Source organism: Acanthochromis polyacanthus, chromosome 3 (genome assembly GCF_021347895.1).
Source record: "Acanthochromis polyacanthus isolate Apoly-LR-REF ecotype Palm Island chromosome 3, KAUST_Apoly_ChrSc, whole genome shotgun sequence".
NCBI lineage: Eukaryota > Metazoa > Chordata > Actinopteri > Pomacentridae > Acanthochromis > Acanthochromis polyacanthus.
Genome location: NC_067115.1, coordinates 7,606,383 through 7,629,774, shown reverse-complemented (window position 1 = coordinate 7,629,774; position 23,392 = coordinate 7,606,383). Strand labels below are relative to the sequence as shown.

General features: G+C 39.6%; 1 protein-coding gene across 2 annotated transcripts in view; it reads right to left on the bottom strand.

The window, feature by feature from the left end:
* The window catches only part of neurl1aa (neuralized E3 ubiquitin protein ligase 1Aa), a 95,854-nt gene that overhangs the window by 37,625 nt on the left and 34,837 nt on the right, over positions 1–23,392 (bottom strand). For both annotated transcript variants that reach the window (XM_022211583.2, XM_022211584.2), the window contains exons 2-3: positions 7,291–7,541; positions 5,997–6,318 (exon numbers count right to left, since the gene is read on the bottom strand). In XM_022211583.2, coding sequence (XP_022067275.1) covers positions 5,997–6,318; positions 7,291–7,541 — 573 coding nt within the window. The remainder of the gene's footprint in view (positions 1–5,996; positions 6,319–7,290; positions 7,542–23,392) is intronic.

Genomic DNA, 23,392 nt, shown 5'->3' with positions numbered 1-23,392 from the left:
GTGCCCTGAGGAGCTTTTTAAAATTACAGTGACTACAATCAATATTTTTTATGTTAACAATGGATCAGATTGTATGTGAGAGGGGGTGAAACAGGGTTTCAGCTGCTTCAGGAATTCCCAGAATTCCAACTGATTAAAGCTGCAGTGACAAATGTTTTTACATTGAGAACAGGTCAAATAGAAGAGCCTTGTCTTTTGGATGAACCCATGGGGAATTATGCTGGTTTTCTTGTCTTGTTGAACTTCTCAGGAGACCGAAGAAAATCAGCCCCATATTATTAGCTCAATATAAGTGTTATGCAGGAAAAGAGTCATTTTTCTGGATTTTGCTGAGACCAGAAACTGTTAAAATGACATCAAATGTCAAATGCATTTACAAACATGAATACAGATAAATGTTGTTCCTTATAGGTGATATGTCAGTGTTGTACCTACAGCTGGTTTCTGCTGTCCTCAGCTGGCCAAGCAAATCAAGTAATGCAAGTTTAAGGTGTTTAAAGATGGTCCGTGTGGACAAAACAACCAAATCATGCCTGTCATGTCATCTTTTAGTCCCACTTTTGATGCATAACATCCAAGTTCATTTTGTCTTTGTTGATAAGAAGGATGGACGTTATGGCCAGGAGATCTGTCGCCAAATTCTCCTTACAGATTGTGATCACGGGGTTAGTTGTGAGTATGGTTGCCTGGATATGTCACTTTAGCTTAAAGATAAAACCCCAACTCACAATTCTCTGTATCCTGTTTTTGATCTGATTTTATCCATAAAGCTTGGACTGAGAGTGGGCGCTTCTTTCAGCATGTTGCCTACTAGTCACCATTCTTGATCCACCACGTAGTCTTCCATTTACAAAATCTGATAAGGTGCATGTTCACAGCATCTGTCAGTTCCACATTTCCTCATCTTTGTCTCTGTAATCAGCCATGCAATGCATACGGGTAGCACTGTGCTGCATTTTGAGAAACGTAGCATCTTACTACCCGATCGCCATTTGCAAGAAGTTGAGGTCTAGGGTAACCTGTGGGATTTGCTATTTCTGGAAAGTACCACAAAATATTCAAACTAACTGTTGTTGATGTAAAATAAGATATAGGAGAAAGCTTCCTAATAAGTCGGCAGGTTTATAATCCACCAGCAGTCCAGTCAAAGTGTAGATTCAATCAGGTGTAGAAAGTGTCTGTTGTAGGAAGGTGTAGCCTGTATGTTTTCTTTTTTGTCTTGTGGCTAATTTTTAGTCAGACCATTGTCCTACATGGGATACTGCTATTTGGTTAAAAAAAAAACACTTTGGCTTGTTTGTATTTCTTTAAACCGCTGCAGTCGTCTTGGACGAAGTTAAGTAAAATAAACACCAGAAGAGTCCTCTCAAAGCAGTATAGAGGAACTTGTTTTGGTGGAAGAATCACATGCAAGTAGTTTTTAAAATGGTATAAAATTCACCAAAAAAACACTGGCATGGCAGCCTTCGTGCACAAACTAAATCCTCAGCAAAAATCAGTGCTGTAGGTCGCTGCCTAGAGGTTGTAGGACGTGGATTTTGAAACCAATAACATGAAGACAGTGGAAGAGGAGGAGGAAACTGAACCATGAGGCCAAATGCAGGCTTATACCTAAAACCTACATCCTACCTAGTGGCATGCTCTTAAGGGGTCCAAAAACATCTGGAAGCTTTCATGCTTTCGAGATGTTCCTCCAGTGAGGGGGTCTTTCACCTGCCTCTAGTGAATCTCTGGTCACACAGCAAGGTCCAAATCCACAAACTTGGACTGCAGCTGGTGATGGTGTTCTTCTTTTGCTGCAGGTTCTGGTTGGAGAGGACCTCAATCTTGCAGAGAACTGCTGTGCCCAGCTGCAGTCCAAGATGGTGGAGTTGGAGTCCATTCACAAGATGAGAAACTCACTGGAGAGACACCTGAATGACAATGAGGAAGAACAGCGACCAGAACAGCTTGCAGGTAGAGAAACACGAGATGGATGAACCAAAGCTAGCTGGACAAATAACTGGCACTTGCCTTGCACTCATATAACCATTTGTCTTGAACAATTACAGCAGTCACAGTGAAAAAAACACACAAACACAACCTTCAAACTTACACTGACAAGCAGTAGAGTGAACGTATGGCAGCCGGTGAATAAAATGGTTAACAGTCAATATGCAACGTAATAAAACAGCTGGAAGAAGAAGCATATAAAGTGTTATAGAGATCGGTAGAATGGCTCATCTGAAAAGGAGACACTAGCAGAGCCCCCCTCAAGCTAATTTACAATATGAAAATGGCTACAGTGCCTACAGAACCTCTACAAAATGTCTGAGCGAGAAACTTAATCCACCATAGAATTTTAATTCAATCTTTATGTAGCGAGGATTATAGTATTTCCAGGGAGGCACAATGAATAATCTCATTCACTGCTGGGAAACACTCAAATGGAGAGAATATAAATCTTATTGATTCTGGAGTGGAAATTTGGTCATCGTGGGCACAGAGAATAGAGCTGCAGATCAGGCAGAATTGTAGATTTTCAATGAAAATTTGATAAAGCATCCAAATTAAAGTAAAACAGGGCTTAAAGAAGAAAAAGCCCGCAATTTTCACAGTCATTTTCATCAGCAGTTAAAGCAAAATGTAGTCATTGAAAGATTTAGAGGGAAAATGTTGTCTTTCTACCTCTTCTGTTTCTGTATCTGTTGTCTCACAAGCTGTGAGTTTCATTGAGAACACAAGGCAGGAAAAAAAACACAACAGCTCCTCAGATGCCACGTGAAATAAGGAGTGAAAGCGAGGAAAAAGGGCTCGTATGTGAGAGCCCGAGGGCTTATCTGAGAATAGTGGAAAGGTTCACGGATAGAAACGTCACACACAGAGCCGACACAAGTGGCCATTCAGCATCACAAAGGGCTGCTTCTGGTCTGTGTGATGCATTTCTATCTCGACCTTCGCTGGCGTTCCAGCCCTCTGCACAGGCCCCTGTTTGTGGGGACAGATGTCACTAAGTGGGACCCCTGAGGAACAGGAGTCCCTGCGCTGTAGGAAGCCCTGCATATGGCCTGACTGTAAAAAAAAAAAAGACAATAGAAATGACTTCAGTAGGGCAAAGAAAAACTCGGTTTTTGATTACAGCAGCGCTCGAAGCAACGTTTCAAAGAGGTCACACATCTCTCGGATCAGAGCAATCACTGGGTTGGTGCTCTTTGATATTTGAAGTATTTTCTGCGTCATCAAATAAAGGCTCTCGCATATCTACAAACAGTAATTCATCAGGACAGATGCTGAACGTGGCATCAAGATTTAAAATAACGAACCCTGAGTGCCACACGGACAAGAAGACAAAGAATATGGATTCCCTCAATGCTCAACCGTCTGCCCCCGCCAGCCTGGAGACACCAGTGTCAATCAGCACAGTGCACAATTACAATCAAATGTGCTATCTATGGGACATGTGACCCCGGGTCTATTTTTACAGCAGCAGAGGGGACGGCAGCACTGAATCTCCAGCGAAAAGAAGAATGTGTATACATTCTCTCACATCAAAGCCACGGCTATTCTATCCTGTGCTATGTCTGCGTGGTATGTGTGCTAAGCTACCTAGCATACCTTGATAATGCACAATAGCATGACTGCCCCCAGCCCCCCTTCTTCCAGTGCTTTTGGGTAAACACGGGGGCCAAATATTGGTCAGATATAGATAGGCATTGTCCGTGGTTGTTCCATTGCTTCGTGGAAGGCTTTAGTCTACAGCAGGACAGAGGGGTAACCTCCACAAAGAGCTGTTTACTGTAAACAGCAGGAAAGAAAGAAAATCTGCTTTGTCAACTGCAGTAATGTGGAAAGTGAAAGCAGTGAACTGGGAGGTCATCTAAAAATATCTTAACACCTCCTGACTTTGAAAAATCCCCAGTGAAGACAAAATAGCGACAAAAGGAAAAATGATCTCAGCTGTGGGCGCTTTGATAAAAGATGGTGCCAGACTATTTGAAGAAACAACTTGAAAAGAGTTTTGGTAGTTGGATGCAGTTTTACTGGAAGTATCTGCACTGGATTAACCTTCTCAGAAGAGATTCCTTTCTTCTTTTGTAACTGAGTTTGGCTAAAATTTAATTGAATGTAAACTAATTTAAGCATATGGACCATGTTTGCATAGCATCACTTAAAATGTTAAAGATATTAACCCTTAATACCCAAAAACTGCATGACTGGTTTGAAAGGCATCTTACCTTGTTAAGAAAATGCAAACGTTACACTATTTATAAGAGCCAGAAATGGTAAAAGCACAAAAACTATCAGATTTTTAGCTTTCCATTGTTCCTTGAACCAATCATATGTAGCATGCAATTCCACTGGGAGAACAGTGACAGTCACCTGACAAAACTCAGAAATTATTTGCCTCAACACAAAACAAACAGAACAAAGAAAAGACAAAGAGGGGGTCTCATTGTTGTTGTTCAGCAGCACCATTATAAGCAGTGCTGTTTATAACTGAACTGCATTTCATGGTATATTAGCATGGCGCTAACAGTGCTATTCTCAATCACATAGCTTTCCAACAGTGAAGCTGTTTTTTGATGACGCAGAGTGGGAGCCACAGATTTAGTGGATTTCTCCAGTGTTGAAATAGAACCTATGCCTATCTCGATGGCATCCACAAGCTACATCTTCTTGAGCATTTCTGAAGCAACAAGCACAGCAAACACAAATGCCAAACTTGGACATATTTTATATATATATATATATATATATATATATATATATATATATATATACACTGCATAATAATACTTTGCACATTCTGCAAACACCAGCAAGCAGCTTGTCAACAGCTAACTAGCAATTACCTAGATGTTTTTCACCATCAGGAGGTTGCAAATGACTAAAATTAAAAACTATAGCTTCTTGTTTCACGTTGGTGTAGCCTAGCTTGCTACATTCATCACCATTTAATGCAGAGCAGCTGTTAGCTTTGTTCAGTTTGCTCAACATTAAGTTGCAAGATGTACAAGTTACCTTGAAAGATGTGTTTCAATCTTTTATAAATACACTTTCCCGCCTTCTAGTGGAGAAATAGATGACTTGTATGAACACCATCACCACCAACAACAAGCAGCCTCTAGTTAGCTTAGCTTAGCAGACAGACTAGAAAAAGAGTAAAACAGCAAGTCTGACTCTTCTTAAGTGGTGACTTCCAGTACTGTCACTACTATGAAGCAATGTTTTCAACTCCTCAGTAAGGAAAGTCGCTGTTGGCTGTCCTAAAAGTCGCTAGAAGTCGCTAAATGGCGTCATCGCCTAATTTGCATATTTCCCAGTTTGCATGTAATTGTTATCAACGTTGTAGGAGAGAGGAATAACGTTGTGGAATAGACCAAAGAGTGAATATAAAATACCCAAAATATGTTCTTGTACTAGAGGCTAAATGCTGTGGTTTATTTTAGCATGACAGTGAAGAAACATTTTCGTTTATATGGCTCCGTAAGTCTGGATGGGATCTGTAGTGACTGCGCAAGCGCGATTCATCTGTCGTCTGGCCGCGGAGTGATGTGGGTCTCTCCCTCCCCTCACTAGGACTGCTGCGGGGTTACTGGACTGACAGCCTCTGCTCTGGGAGGGGGAGAAGCTCACAGCAGCACCTGCTGCTTGTTGAGGACAGTAACTGCAGAATGTGCCGAGTTTTCCTGTCAGAGTCGCCAAAACAGCAGAAAAAGTCGCTAGATTTGTCGCTAGTCACTTTTGACAAAAAAAGTCGCTCGGAGCTTTGAAAAGTCGCTAGATTTAGCGAGAAAGTCATTAAGTTGGCAACACTACTATGAAGTTGCCAAGAACTACCAGCACCCTTCCAAGAAGTGGCTCAGGCAACATGTGCTAATGCATACTATTTCTGCAACTCTTTTAATTTTAGTTAATGTTAAGTTTAAATTAATCTCTGTGGTTAATGTGGTGCCTTTATAGCGCCCTTAAGTGGCTTGTTTAGTAATTCAGGTTCACCCCCATATGCTTCTTACCGAGCAGCTGCACTCCGCGGGTCAGACCGTAAACATCAATGAGGGCCCAGAGGGGCTCAGCTGTGCGGACGCCGCTGAAGAACAGCATGGGACTGGACTCATTGATGCGGTAAAACACTCTGCCTTTCTTGTCAACCCAGAAGGCGATGACGTTGCCTTCATTAGCGAACTCTTCGGGCAGCGCCTTGGCCCAGAAGCCACTCTGGGACACCAGGTCGGGGCAGGCGTACTTGGGCAGGTTGTCTGGGTTTATCCTTGAGGGGTCTTTGGAGGTGAAGCCCAGGCGCAGAGCCCCACTCCAGCAGCACTGCTTTTTAGTAATCTGTGGAAAACACAACCACATGCAGCATTTTTAACATAACCACTTGGGTCATTCCACCTCAGTTCACTACAATTTAGACAGAGCTCATGTCAGACTATGTCATATTTGTCAGTCTTTTTTTCTGTGCATACTTATATTATTAAGTAGAACGTGTACAATTTTTGGTCACTTGTGTTGTAACTTTATGAGTTAAAACATTTTAAATAGGGGTGGGTCATGTACATTTTTGCATCGTTTTCTTTGTACCAATCTGTGGAGCAATGTTTGAAGTGCCATAACTTGACAAAATAATGCAGCTAGAGTCCTGACGTTTTGCAGGCTCACTGATACATCAGGTCTTTAATGATAGAATAATACAAACCAGTTATATGTTTGTACAAATTCAGTCAAAAATGGCCACTTTTTGTCTACTCTGATATTCCACCAACCACAAAACCTTTATTTTTCACCCTAAGAGGCAGATTTTTTTCCTGTGATTGGCACCAAATAGAGTATGGTGCCAGTCAGAGGCATACTTTATGAGAAAAAAATTACCTAAATTACATATTTGCATTCATGGCTAATATGAGGGCAATCGAGAGCAGGTATGATGTGAAACCACTCCAACAGTAGCCCCAACTTGAAGCATTATTTAATATTGTTACTGGACTAAAAGAAAAATCTTTAAGAATGTTGAACTCAAAACTAGGGTTACCCTAAATTTTACACATGGTCAACTCAATCAATATTCACTACTTTAAAAGAAAAATCTGTCAAATATAAGATGGTCAGGTGTGGGGTATTCGGTGACGTGTATGACTAACTTGCAAAAAACTGACTCTGCATCATTTTTCTTTCTACACAAACAGCACAGTTGAGTCTACATCGACATTTTAAGAGTAAGCCTAAGATGAAAACATCACAATACTTTTGACAGTTTAAAACCGCACAGATTTTTAATAGCTCAAGTGCTGCACGCTGTCAAAAAATTACCTTGAGGCGGACTTGCTCATACAGCGCTATGGGCCTGTTGCTGAATGTGATGGCGTTGCAGAAGCTGGCCTGCCTCTTGACCGTCTTCTGTGCGAGGTCCATGACAATCTGGGATCCCTTGGCATTTGGATGGAAAAGAAGTGGACTCATGGGAAAAGGCCCGCCGACGCTGCCGCACTGGATGGGCAGGCACCTCTTGGGTTTGTGATGACATCGATGTGACGTGGACGGGAACGGACCACCAAGGGAGTCTGAGGCAAAGAGCAGATCAGAACAGACAGAAACAGATGAGTTTCAATGTGAAGCGAGCTGTCTTAATCAGGAGCAGGAGGTTAGGTTTAGTCGCTGTAATCAGTATCTTATGTTTTTATTACAAATTTGCATCACAGAAAGTGACATCAGATAATGTCTTGGATTACAGAGTTCCTGCATTTGTTTATTATTTGTGAGCACTGGAGTAATGACCCCATTAGAAATAATGGTTTTGGGCCCAGCAGGGTGAAACGAAAATGCAGGACAAGACAGCAACACATGTCCAAGATGGAAATTATGCTCTTCAGGCATTTACAAAATGAGCTTCTAACAAACAAACAGCCATTTTGGAACCCAGTGGATGCAATTTCATAGTCAACATCAAGTCAAGTTCTGGCAACTTCAGCAAACTACATATGCATTTTATGTCCAGATTAACAATTAGATTAAGAGTCTTCAAGCTCATTACATACTAACCAACCAAATAACTCCATCAAAAGTTCCTAAATACCACATATCACACTCTGTTTTGTGCTTCCACCCAAAGCCCAGCAGCTCAGTGGCTGCCTGCCAAGAGTGAGGAAGACTTGCAGGGGAAGGCTTGACTGACTTGATAATTAAATGCATGGGCAGTAGGAGTGTCTGAATGGAGTCTGGCTGAGAGTGACTGAGAGGGGTATGACCGCAGCACTTGAGCAGCTACTAGAAACAACATGTACTGGAGCAAATTGCACAAATTTTCCAGAGCTGCAAGCTGCTCTGATTAAAATGACTAAATTAGTATTCTGCAGCTGGACTAAAGTGTGTTTGGCTTCAAGAAAGAATTCTTCAAGTTAGAAAAAAAAAATCCATTAATGTCCTAGTGTCCAGGCCGTCTGGTCATTTGGTTGGCTCTCATGTGACTAAATTCTCATTGGTTGGTCTCTGGTGTCACTTTCACATAGAGAAAAGTGCTACATCACCACAACGCTACATGTGCTTGTTCACTAGGGAAGCCAAATAGAACCTGAGATTTGTTAGGTTCTCTGTTTTATATATGTAAATTTGTATCTTCTTCTGCTTTACTATGTAAAGTGCTATGAGATGACGTATCTTGTGAACTGGTATTATAAAAACAAAATTGAACTGAAATGAACATCAACATTTGTGGCACCCCCTTGGTTTTTACAGTTTTGCAGATTGCTAGATCTGACTTATTTACTGAGCATTTACTTGGACTTAGCTCCAAACTGACTGACATGACATCAAAGAAGTTATTGGTGTGGCTGCATTTTGTTCCAACAGATTGATAACAATTTGTAAAGAGCATTTTCGATATCAAGGGTCAACAACTAACATGGTAGAACATTTAAAAACTATGGGATAACTTGTCTGTGTCATGAGTTTCCAATGACCTTCTTGTTTAAACCTTGAGGCTCTGGGTGCAAACACATCAGAATATTTCAAGATGTTTGACTTTTGCAGACTCCCTGCTCACTAACTGCTAACTATGCAAGTCATGTTGATGAACTTTACAACATCAAGTTACAAAAAAAAGGTGTCTGGAACCTGCTTAATTTAGCTAGCTATCTGAGTCTCATGCTAATGCAAAACTAAGGTTTATAACAAGCTAAGAATACCTGTTTGTTTTATTAGTTGCTTGGAGTTGGTCCCAAAACTGACTCTATATAAAAGAAGTCATTAGTGTCACTGCACTGTGTTCAAACAAATGGACAAAAAGTTGTAACCATTGCAAGCAGTAGTTTGTGCATTGCAGCTCAATAACCAACTCGTAGATCATCTAAAAACAGCAGCTAACTTGTCTGCATTTTATTTCTTAATAGTTTTTGTGGTGGATCACCAGTTGATACGATTTTAGAAATCATATGACTGGGTCCAGCTGCTCTGCTCCCAGTCTGTTCACTTAATTAGATAATAACCAGGTTATAATGATTTAATATGCTGCAAATACCATATTTTTTATGTTCTTTTCTGCTAGTAGGACACAGAGGTAGAGTCACTCAGTGCTCTGTGGAATATTTAGTCAATCAAGAGATAACTTGCAGTTTTTCCATTTGACCAATCAACTAGTTAAAGAGTAGCTATGATTTCAATCCACTAAGAGTTTCTTTGGTTGCCTGCAGCAGCATAGAAAACAGTGTTCGTATGCTAAATGATTTCCAGACATGTCTGTATTTGTATTTGAACATTCTAGTATTTTGTGGCGAAGAGGCATTAACCTTTTCGATGTACCCACTTGCCCTCAACTTGTCAGTTTGTGATCCACAATTTCCCACCTGACCATTTGTATCCAGCAAAATTTTACCTGTAGGCTCGGAAAGCAATAATTCAGCTGTGATTGTGAGTTGAGAGGTCTATTCCCGACTCAAAGCACTTTGTGTCTCGCAGCTGTGTTGCATTATGGACTATTCGGGCTACTGTCAGTCGAGAAATTGGTGTCTGTCTGCTCTTTGATTGATTTCTCCTCGTATGATTTTCTGGCTAGAACAGAAATCCCATCTCTTCAAGGCTTGGAGAAAGAATCATCAGCATAAACATCAGCAAAAACTCACACTTTGCCCTGAATGTCTCAGTTAGTCGATTTTCTTTTTTTTTCCTCAGTTCATCGCCTGTGCAGGAAATATTTCAACACCAAATGTTTGGCCTACCTATCTATGGGAATACGAAAATGTAGAGCATCAATCAGCAAGATTAAATGTAAGATGTATTATAGTCTTTAAGAGAGTGCTGAAATTTCATTCCAACCAATGGCAGGGGCCTCCTTACAGGAACACGGCTGTAATTGAAAATGTCAAAGTAAAATTATAGTTAATATTCATTTTATGGCGCTTTGGACTCTCTCTATACCCACTATCGTAATCACAGACGACTGTTTGATTTTAACGGACCCCGAGCAGATGAAAGCAGCAGCAGATGTCCTGTGGAGTCCTGATAAGACCCAGAAAACAGCTCGCTTTGTGCTCGCTCTTTCTTTGTGTTTATCTGGTAATGACCCCTTCCAGTTTTACACCCTGTAAGCGTGTCTAGCATTCAGTCCGGCCCCAAACCTAAGAGCATCGCCGGGGCCTTTTGTCTTAGGCAGCACCACAGAGGGGCAGTTGTTGAATGTGGGGCACGTGGTCCGAGGCAGATTGAGCTGAATGCATTAGTGGTGTCTAAAGAGGCGCAGCTGCTGTACAGGGAAACAGGCTAACGTGTGAATTCATGTTCCTTAGCAACCCACTCGTATCTAAAGGTCTTGATCAGCTCACTCTTTCACTCTGCGGCCATCAGCGAGGACACGACAGATGCCTTTTGTTTACTCAGACACAACAAAATGATATTTATAGTCTTAGATTCTGGCCTTTTGCAACCCGAGCCCCTTCAAAGAAAGTGGAATATCAGTTTACGGAGCAAGAAAACATTCACTTCTTTCTTTTCATGCTCTACTTGTCCACTAACAACACATTTTAATGGGTTCTACAGGTATTTTCAGATCATTGAATGGATATGGTGATTCATACACTGACAAGTGGGTCAAATACTGAGCAGCTACAGTGGATGAAGTTGCATTTAAGTGTCTTGAAATGTTTTGGGATGTTTTTGACTCAGACTACAGCTTTTAGTAATCAAGTACTAAACTGATTATTCCATTGAAAGTACAATAGTGACATAAATGAGACAGTCATTTTAAAATGAAGAAATAATTTGTCGCTTTATAGAAAAATGTAAGATTTTACTGCTTAAATTGCAGATCTTCATACTTATTCATAGTCCTGTACAGAGTTCAAACATAGCAGTTTTTTTTGTTTTTTTTTTACCTTCTGAATGACAGGCTGCCTAAATATCCTCTATGAAGACAAAAAAAAGTGTCACAACACCTGTGACTAAATACTGGAAAGTAGCAGTTAGCCGGTTAGACGGTGAGTTGATAGCATTAGACCGGACTGAATGACATTCAAGGCAAACTAGTTAAGCAGTTTGTCAGACAAATCCGCCTTCTAATTGTATTTTTTTGCTGGAAGCTAGATCAGCTTTGGTTGCTCTGACAGGCAACACAGCTCCACAAAGAGGCAGCTAAAACCAGTTAGCTTAGCCATCAGTATGTTGCTTGATTTTGGACTTTACTGTCCTTCATCTCAACTCCAATTGATTTAAAGCTAACGTTAGTGTGTGTCGGATTGCTCTGTTGGCTGATTGAATGATCCTAAACTTTGGACGCTTTCTATGGTTTTCTCAGGCCTGTCTCTTCTCTTTGCCAGTTGCAATTTTCCTTCTATTTTTGTCTTTGCAATCAGGACCAAACACAACCATGCTATATGTAATTACAATGAAACTTTGGTGTAAAGAATTTTCATTAATGCAGCCCTGCTTTTGACCATTCTCACTATGACAAGTTCACTTGTGTAGAAAAGGGAGATTACAATGTCCATGGTTGATCCCATTAAGAATACAACTTCAGTCACCCAGAAACTATTATAAGCATTCAATCTGGCTTTCTGTCATCAACATCCAAAAATACATGACCAAAATATGTAATACACAAGCATAAACGCTCGTATTATCACAAAACAGTCTTGGTTTATATTATGCAGTGAATGAGTGAATGCCTCATCTTTGGTCTTGTGCTAAAAGTTAGTGTGTTGCAGGTGTACAAATATAAAGCTGATGGAGACTGAAGCAGAGCTGAAAGAACAGTGATTAGAGCCCAAGTTAATGCTAATGTGGCTAATGTGCACTGGATGTGTGTTCTTTTTTTAATTTTTACATTTAAAATGGACAGTACCCTAAATTTATAGCAGATAATACCAGATAATTTATACCAGATAATAGCTTCAAGTGAATCTGTATCTGCAGTCCCTAAAATATAAAATACAATCACAGACCAGACAGACAGGAGTGACAAAAGATTGAAATATACAGCAGCAGAGAACTTGCAATACATATCAACAAACAACAGCAACATGTCTGTTTCACCCATATAAAAATGTGATGTTGTTTTAAACTTGCATCCCTGCCACTGGTGGCCGATCAATAGATATGTTCAGTCTTTATTGTTTTGTCTACTCTGAATTTAATTGAGAGAAAAATCCACATAAAGGCCACAGCTGCCTTGCAGGAACATAAACCAGTTTGAGAGTTATTTGCTAAATCCACTCAGAAATGTTGAAAAGAACGAGGATATTATTGCTGTGAAATAACTGCACAGCTGTTTGGTCTTCACCTCCTACCTACAGTCAAAGCAAAATTTCCTAGTTTGCCTTTTATCTCCTCTCAGGTGACCTGAAGCAACACGTCAAAACCAACATCACTCCATATTAGTTGTCAACCATTACGGTTCTTCAGGGTCAATGGCGTCAATTAGCTATCAAGGCGGCTGGGAACGAGTATTATTTAGACAGGATTCACATTTACAGTAGTTATAAAAATCTTGTGATCAGAATTTAGACTACACAAACTCTAAAGCTAAACTTCATGTAAATACTGTTGCGCATTTATGTTTTAATTTGTTTAATTAAGTCTCTGAACCCCAAAATCCATCAAATCATCAGATTTTCAACTTTCCAACAGTCTGCAACCTAATCATGTGTGACTTTCGACTTTCAAGATTTGCCTTAAAAATCACCATAATCATACCATTTATGGGAGCCAGAAACTGTACAAACATTAAAAATGAACAGATTTTAAACTTTCTGACAGCCTATGAATATATTTTGTGCATCCATTGTATCAACCTAAACAGTCAAAAAAAAAAAAACATTAGGTGAAAATTGTAATAAATCATCAAAATGACTGTATTCTACATGTGTCATTTAAGGATTTGCCAAATATGAAACATTTGTCATAGCCGGATTCTGTCAAAAACAAAACAATTCTTCATTACTCAGTGCAACCAAGAAGCCATTTAGTGACTGAAGTGTGAATAACAGTCCCATGACAAGAACAGTCGGCTGAACTGCAGGCTGTTTTTACAGAAAAGAGACAAGGCAAGTGTAGAAGCAAATTAAACAAGTAGTCAAATATTTAGAGCATGTGAAGCCATCTTTTTTTCCCAGTATTGGTAGCACATATTGGAACTTGGAAAATGTATCCCCCAATATTTTAAACATAAATAATAAAAGAAATCTCACTTTACATTTTTTCATTTTCTATAATTTATGACACTATAACTGTCACACTGTGCAGAAGACATTTCTGAGCTCTCTCTCGTTCTCGTCATGGTTGTGCTGTTTCCATAGAGGTGCAAGACTTCATATCGCATTTGAAATGTGACAGAAACTGTTGAACTTTTCAACATTTATCCTGCAGTGTTGATTGGCTGTTACGGTACGCTGCTCTAGAAAACAGAGCGACTACAGACACCGATCATTTGAAAAATGCTGAATATTAGAACTAACAGTTAGTCGATTCCTGCTCCATTTGCTGTTTCGCCTCAAGCTGACAGTCTGAACATGGCCTTGGAGTTTCTGACAGCAAAATATGAGCCTGACTTTGTGAAAATTTGTGCAAAAATTGTCTTCAGGGTGGGAAAACAATCTGCGCACTTAGCAGCTCTTGGTTAAGATTCAGTGGTTGTTGTAGATTGAAGCTATCAGACAGACCAAACAGCCTGGAGCCCATCTCAGCCCTCCAATTACCTCGGCAACACAAATCCTGGAGTACGTTCATGTCTTCAGATGTGACCCCTCGATGAGCTACCTCTTATAAACCTCTGTTTGTGCACACAGCTTTATGCTCGTGTTATCTGGGAAAAGACAGTTTTAACAGCCTCACAGGAGCCATTCAGCTAAAGGTCAAGGATGTCTTATTATGAACAAACAGAGGGGTGAAGCTTGTATTAGTCTGCCCTGGAGTGTAGAGGTCTTTATCCCACTAATAACAACACAGAGCCCCAATCCCTCATCACAATACGCAGGCTTGTGTGCAGCTAATACCTGTCATAGCCCAGCGAACAGCTCTGTGTGGCTAATCTCTCACTATTCCATTTGGTTGGCGATGGCGAGGAAGAGGTTAGCAGCGTGTTTTAATTTATTTTTTTTATTATTATCTTGTGTGGTCGTCGCTCACCAAATGTCAGCTAAGTGGTTTTACTGTGCAAATAGGATTTTATGGGCGGGAGGAGAAACGACTCAAATATTTGCTCACCGTTTGGTAGGGAAATCATTTCCTTGTTTCAACTGTAAAAGCTTTTAAAGCTAACCGATATGGAGGTTCACATTGACATAGGTGCAGCATGTTGTATTAACTGCATGGGATGAGTCCTTTCTCTGCTGTGCGTCTCTAAGGAACAATAAAACAAACCTTGCAGATACCCTTGACCCACATCCCCTCCATTATGCCTAACTTTAGCACCGTGGAAACATGATGAGTCTGTTGCATTCAGCCTGTTGGTGCTTATGAGGTGCAGGTAGCCCACATGCCAACCCACTCCCTGCACTTGTTGCTATGTAAAGCCCAGCTTAGCGCTCATCCTTGGAGACTGGAGAGAAAAACACGAGCACGAACAACACAAACGCCACCAACTCATGAGCCATTTGGGAACATGGGAATAAGAAGACATGCAGAACAGTGCAGGAGGTGACGTTCAGTAACACATTCTCACATGTTTGCATTTGCAAACTGTGTCACTGTCTCTGTTGGAAGATACATTCATCATGGTGAAATTTTTTTTACAGCTGAAATGCAGAATACAGAGAAAAATGCTGAGTTTGTAAAGGTCATAAAAATGTATTACCTATAATATATTTAACCTCTATTTTGTCTAGATGTGGTAACACCTGTGGGTACTTGAAAGGACTTTATATTGTGGTGAAAAATGAGCCCACAGTGAGCAAAAATATGTCAGGAGGAAACAAATGTCCAGAAACTGCTTTGAGTTTAGAGGGTTAATGCAAATTGAGGAATAGCTGCAAACATGCCCATCTCTGAAAAGATAAAAGTATGTGCTGCGTCTTTTTCAAAACAGTGCAAACTCTTCCTGCAGTTGCTCTTTATTTGACTTTTCTGTGTGTAGCTCCTCTGACAGTGTCATTTACAACTCCACCAACAAGTCTGCAGGGCAATGACAAACAACTTCTTAATGATGTTTACATAGCAGCGTCTGGATGATGTATTCAGTCCCACTGACTCATGACAAAATGGCATTTCAGCCTGATGTAACACCAACTGTGAAATGAATCACGGGATAATAGCGTCGATTAATCACACGCATTATCGTTTAGGCTTAAAAACGCAGCTCAGTGAGGACGCTGCTACAGCTCTCGCGCTGCAACTTTTCCAGCGTTGTTCACAGGGTATTGTGTTTCCTCTCTGACAGTCTTCACATGTGTGACAGATGCTACACGGATCCAGGCAGAATGTGTGAAACCCAATAGGAGATGATAGTAACTGTAGCTGCTGCTCTACCTGAGGACAGGTAGCAGGAGCTCGCTGCAGACTCATCAGTCATTGTGTTGGTGGCAACCGGAGGGCCTCATGTGCTGCTAGGCAACATCATGATGGATGTGTTGGTGTAGTGATAGATGAGTAATGCTGCATGGGCTGGGGGGGCTTCCATAATGTTAGAGCAGCTTCAGATGATCCTGTCATTGGAAACTATTCGCTCCAGATTGGCTCAGATAGGATGTTTGATGGCTGCTTTTTTCACTGATGCACTGTAATAGTTTCATTATCAGGCTGACATGGTCTTGCCCAACCAGAAACGAGCAAGTGTTGTTTTCATTTTACTTTTTCACTCAAATTAAAGGATTGTTGTTTCTGTAAATCTGGTACAGCAACTCGAGCAGTTGCAGTAATCTCCATTCAGCCTCCTGTCCCTATTTTTTATTACAGCTGCTGTTTCAAGTGTCAACTGGTTGATCAATGTTCTCTTACCCAAGCAAATTCTCATTGGTCAGACAATATCTAGTGTTACTTTCATAAGGACTAAAGTGCCATAATAAGTGCCTTCCAGAATGAATAGTTTAAAATAGCAGCAACAACCCCACATGTTACAACTTTGAACTGACTGCTAGGTCTAACTTCTCCTGCATTTCCTGAATGTTTACTTTGAGTCAGCTCCAAACTATGTCAGGAGGAGTGTTTCAGTATCATTGTCAAACAAATTTAAAATGAACTTTTAAAACTAAAAAAAGCAAACTGCTTTGAAGCAAATAAACCAGACTGCATGGTGTCAGCAGAAGATCATGGCTGTAATAAACAGAGTAGAAGAAGTCAGAAACAAACAAAACTTTTGTCTATCTCTGAGCAAAAAATGGAAAGAAGTCTTTGAGATTTGTTTTTAATTGGGAAAGTTGTGATTAATATTTCTCGTCAGCTGGTATCAACCATGTTTAAAGCTGTCTGGAGAAGAAAATACTTAAAGAAATGGTTAGCAACATCAGAACTTGGTGGGAAAAACAAATTTGTTTATGTCTTTCTATCTCCCATGAAGCATATTCATTCATGTTCAAAACAGTCAGCATTAAAAATGTTTGGGTGTTCTTTCAGATGCTTGAAAATGTACATGAAAATATATTGTGGAAATGCTGCTATATGTCAGAGAATTCATTGGTGTGGCATTTTGCTCAAATGTGTAAACTTTGCAAACAGCAGTTTGTATGTCAGAGCTCAACAACTAAAATGGCAGATCATGTACACACTGTAAGCTAGCATCACTAATTCAGAATTGGCATATTTCAGTATGTTAAGTTTAGTAGTGGTTTCGTAACAGAACCTGTCCAAACAAGTAACTAGAGTCAAATGATTTAATGCGCTGCAAATACTTGATTTTTAAGTTGGTTTGGAATTCATTTATTCATGTTCGTTCACCTACAGATAGTATGCAGATTTCTTTTTTTTCCATGACCAGTCAGTTCATTTAAGAGCAGGTACTATTCTGTCGATGAACATTTTCTTTGGTTGACGGCAGAAAATTTAAATTCAAAGCAGTCCAAATATTGAATGAGGTATCATCACCAGCATAAAGAAATAAGGCTGATCATGAATGGACACTGGCTACTGTAGCCTCTCATGATGTCTCTCTTGGTTTAAACAATATGTAACACTATAATGTGAGTCACTGCTCTGCTGCTCTGTTTCTAATTTTAAAAGAGATACTGCAGTACTTTCTTAAATTATTACAATTATTAAGTAAAACTCGCCAGCTCCTGCAGATTTTTCACATTCAAATTTTACCAAAAAGGAAATATCGATGACTATTAATTAAATAAAAACATGCTAAAAGTATTGAGCTGCACTCAAACCTTCTACCGTCACCCACCGAGATAAATAAAGGCAGCCACTACCAAGCTAACATCATACTTATCTGACTCTAGAGCAGTTACTGCAGATTGTTGCCTATACTCTTCCTGCTTTGACTAACAAACAGGACTAACTTTATCACTATGTAACTCGAGGGCAAGTGGCTCACAAGTGAGTGCTTGTGTCATGAGTAAAAAGAAGTAATCGATTGTTGAAAGCTCTACTGTCTGACCTCCACGGTATATCGCTGCATGTTTGCTACCAAAATAAAAACAGTCCGGTGCCCTGCCCCACTGTAGAGGCGCCTCACTATCAATAATTCACGCCGAGATGACCTGGCACTGAAAGATGAGACAGATGATGACGGCTGACATCACCCTCTGTGGTCTGTTACCGCCTTCCCTCCACGAGCAGGATTATACAACAGTGATCAATAAATAATAATTGTGCAGCACAATGCAGCTCGCCGATGCTTCTCTGGCAGCCAAATAGAGCAGGCTGGTGGGGAGGCGTAATGATATGCAGCGAGTATTGACTGAAAGCAGGCAAGATGCTATTCAGCACCGACTGGAAGTCATTATGTGGGTGCCACCTTGAAGGTGACCTGCCCGGAGGATGAGCATTAGGGGCATAATTTTACATGTTTTGGTTGCACACACGTGTATATGTGTGGTTTCTGTAGCCGGTTTGGGGATGTAGGTGACAGACTGTTGCCCCCGAAGTTAGAAGAAGCAACAATTGCATCCTGAGACATGTGTTTCTGTCACTTCATAGCAACAGACAGGCCTGATTTTTTTTTTTTAAAGGCAAACTCAAGATCTAAGATAAGATAAGCCTTTATTAATCCCACAGTGGAGAATGTGGTTTGCCACAGCAGGAAAGATGATAGCACAAACATTTAAGGAATATCAAAAATCCACCAAAATATATACACTAAATAAGTACTAGATCTAGAAATATCAGTATTACACATTTTCAGTGGTGTTGCAGATTCTTTCATGTATAGAAATACCGACAGAAGTATCCGTATTGCAGAGATTTGTCTGTAGGTAGACAAATAACAATCTAGCACATATTCTAGTATGTGCAGAAAATAGATATTGCATAAGGCTTGAATTTTCAGTCAGGTTTTTGAATTATTTAATTAATTTGATGGATTTTATTTATTGATTTCTCTGTTTATTCACTTATTTCCATCTTTTAGTCTATTCAGTGTATTGATTATTATGTAATATTTAAAAATTATTTTCTTGTTCTATATTTATAAATGTAATTATCTGTTTTGTCTTTTACATGTTAATCAATATATTTAAATTGTAGATTGATATTTATATATTTATACCTTTACTTCGAGCTAATTAGATGTATTGACTTCTCTATTTATTCACTTATTTGCATATTTTAATCTATGTGTTTATTACTTCTCTTCTTTTTTAAAATGATTTTTCGATTCTGTTTTTATGAATTTTCACCTTTAGTTTGCCCTTCTATCTATCTATCTATCTATCTATCTATCTATCTATCTATCTATCTATCTATCTATCTATCTATCTATCTATCTATCTATCTATCTATCTATCTATCTATCTATCTATCTATCTATCTATCTATCTATCTATCTATCTATCTATCTATGTTGTTCTTTTATTTGATTTGATTTCGCTTTTTATTCTCTCATTCACATATTTTAGTGTATTCAACGTATCACTCATTGCTTCATTTTTAAAGATTGTTTTCTTATTCTCTTTATATGAATTTAAACTTGTATTTTTGTTTATTTTTTATTTTAAATATTTTAATAATATTTATCTATGTATTTATCTACATTGTATTTTTAATTTGGCCTCATCTGGTGTATCCTCATTGCATTTAGTTTAGCTTTTCCTCAGTTCCTCAATCCCAGTTCTTTAGAGTCCTGCATTTATAATAATAATAATACATCGAATTTATATAGCGCTTTTTTGGTAACTCAAAGACGCTTGACAAGATAAACAGCCAGAAAGATTAAGAGAAGGAAAAAAAATAAGCAAAAGCCAGATCAAACAAGTGGGTTTTTAGAGAGTTCCTGATGGGTGGTGGAAGAGAATTCCAGAGTTGGGGGGGCAGCGGCTGCGAAGGCTTGGTCCCCCAAAGTCCAGTGCTTGGTACGGATGATGGGCGTCAGGAGGTTTGAGTCTGCAGAGTGAAGGTTACGGGAGGGTCGGTGTTGTTGGAGGAGGTCAGAGAGGTAAGAAGGGGCCAGGTTATGGAGGGACTTGTACGTGAGGAGGAGGAGTTTGAAATGGATAAGGTATTGAACCGGGAGCCAGTGAAGCTGTTTGAGGATGGGGGTGATGCATTTACAACATAATTTTGTGGTGGGGGGTTGTTTTATATTGTTTTATTAGTGTTCATTGGTGTTTTATATTCCTTTTATCGGTAAAGCACTTTATGTTGCATTTCATTTTTATGAAAAGTGCTGGATAAATAAAGTCTGATGGATTAATTGATTGATAAAAGCTGTCTGTCGAGGCCCCAGACATACAAAGACAATAGACACTCAGAAGTAAAAGGACGTTTTTTTAGCCTTTATTCTGCTGTCAGTAAGCCGAGGCGTATCCTGTGATTTTACTGAGACACAAATCTTTCGTTTGCTATGTGACAGCTCTCTACAGTTCCAATATTAACTTTGCATCTGAATCCAGTTCAGTTCGAACGAAGCCAGACGTTGCCTCGAATCAGCCTCAGACACTGGCCCACTTTCAGTCAATCGGGAGCACACAAGTGGAGCTCCCACACACTCGGCAGACTCAATTATGCAACCGACTCCGCAAAACAGTGTTTGGATGTGCTCTGCTGCTTCACGCCGGAGAACAACAGCCAGCCTGCAGAGGTGCAATTTTAGAAAGCATAATCCATCCGCCTGCGAGTCTTTTCAAACCTGCGTGCGAGCAGAAAGAACACATAAAGAAGCAGCAGCGGTTTTCCGCTTAATGGATTTCAGTTTAGTGAGATTTAGTCGTCACTTTTTCCCCTAAAGAGCTGCAGGATCTGGAGAAAGCATCAGTAGAAAGGTTCAGATACAATTGTCTGTTTCTATAAATTTAGCTTCTGCAGTTGAAGAAATCAGATGCTTTCTATCAATGGATGTGCGTCGTCATGGCAACAGTTGGGCTTTAATGTTAAACTTGGTTCAACCCTCTCCTACTCCCATTGAGATTCACTGACTAAATCTCTCCAAATGTAAGTCAGCAGTGGTCATCGCACAGACAGCGTTATGGATTATGATTTTAAGCTAGGCTGCAATGATCAATGAATTAGTTGTCAATTGGTAAATCAATCACCAAGTATTTTTACGATAATAAATCAATTTGTGTAATTTGGGGAAAGTCTGTGATGGCAGCTTCTTAAATGTGAATAATTTCTGGTTTCTTTCCTCCTCTGTGACGGTAATCTGAGCATCTTTGGGTTGTGGACAAAATAAAACATTTCAGGACGTCATCAAAATTTTGTTTACAATTTTTTTTGACATTTTCAAGACCAAACAACTGATCAATTAAAAATAATCAGCAGATTAATCCACAATGAAAATAACTGTTGGTTGCAGCCCTGTTCTAGGGTCAGTTTGTTGACATCACTCTGCATTAATCTAACAAATCAAATAATCGGCATTCATGTAGCTATATTCAATACAATAATTCTTTCACATTGCAGTCAGATCATGCTCTGAAGCTGCCTGTATTGCATCAAACTTACTCACAAACGACCGGTCGCTGTCAGCGTTTGTTCGCCATGTTTGTCTGTGTTTACCTAAATACAGACGTAGCTCGCAGCAGCCTCTGACCTAATAGCTAGCTGTTTTAACTGATGTAGCTGAACTATGTGGGAAAAGAACAGCGAACGTGATTAACAGTAATAAACAAAAAGGAGCTGCCTATGAGACTGAGATGGTCCAGACAAAAACACAGTACAGAACAGGATGAAGCTACTGCACATGCAAATACAGCGCGGAACAAACAGCAACAGTGAAGGGAAACAACCTCTTAAACGCAACCATGTCCCATTCTACCCAGGGCACGTCCGAGAAAACTGCAGAAAATCACAGACCTACAACACAACAATGTTTGCCATCGCTACTCTGTGCTAAAGCTAGTTAACCAGTCCACATACTGATCTGGTGAAAGTCCTGCTGCTGTATTCTGAATGTCACTGGAATATTTCTGAATTAAGTCGTACATCGTTTAACAGCACAAAGCCTCACAAATACAATTAACTATTTTCAAATCTAACAACTGATATAGCAAATGAACCCTTTAATTCCACAAATGCAACGTCTTTTTTCTTTCTTTTTAAATGCTAATTTTAGAAGATAGTGTTTGTAGTAAAATCTAAAAATCTTTACAAAAAAAGATGTCAAACAATGGCAGTTATCCAGAATACCTGTACTTTTGCAAAATTGTGTTCGTAAAAATACACAATTCTATGATTATCACTGTCTGTTTTTGGTATGCAATAATTGTACAACTGCACTTTAATAGATTAATGCTAATACTTGCACTCTGAGACAACAGTTACATCCGCTAAGACGTATTTGGAACACACACTGAACAAAAACAAACTTTGTGAAGTGTTTGACCTTGATCCCAGAGAAAAGGAGCTCTTCCTGCTGTCTTAGTCTGTCCCTCTTTAAGTAATTGGATTAATCTTAGGGCTTTAATTAGAACGATCAGGTGGTCAAAAGCAGGCGAGGCTACAGGAGCACGGACACAGATTAACTCCCACAGCTTCACGTACAAACCCACAGGTGGCAAATGAAATAAAAAAAGCGACATAAAGTTCTTGAACCACCATCAGAACAGCTTCAGTGCACCTTGACACTGATACTCCAAGTTGGTGAACTTCATAGTCGTTATGGAAACTGTTTTTCTAAAAGATAATCCCTCATTTGCTGTTTTGATGATGGTATAGAGGCCATAGCACATGACTGACAACATTTTCAGCCAGTCCCACCAGGATATAAATGTTTAGTAACCGGATAAATTAGACCTGGGTGATAAAACAATAGCGGTACCAACGATAGAAGCTCTGGCAATCGCAGTGAGTCGCAGTATGTTTTACACAAATGCATCAGATGTAAACTGCCATGAAATCCCAGCAGTTACTCTTGGGATCTCACGATCCTGTATCTGAAGGACTTGACATAAGGGCGTTGAGTACTGGGTCCCAATCCGGTACTACCCGGTTTAGGTCAGGCTAGGATGTAAATGTTTAATAGTTAATTGATTATTAACTGATTAAAAATATATGAAATGATGAGGGATAAAGTGAACATCTGTTGTCTATTAGCTGCAGAAACAGGTGGAACCTCTTACAGTTTAATACTGTAGCAACCAGAGGAGGCGTCACTTGGACCTTTATGTTGGCAAGCAGAGAGCATTGTGGGAGTTTAGCTAGTAGCGGGCACCATGACAAAGACTTTTTGTGACAGTTAATGTGCTCTTGGTCTGAATTTATGTATTTCACATTTCACAACAGACTAGGACAGTGTTTATCCCAGTGACATGTCTCTTGAATATGACCACAATATCCCCACTATACTCATATTGTATTATTAATCATTTAATAATTGATTGTTAAGGTTGCTATATCT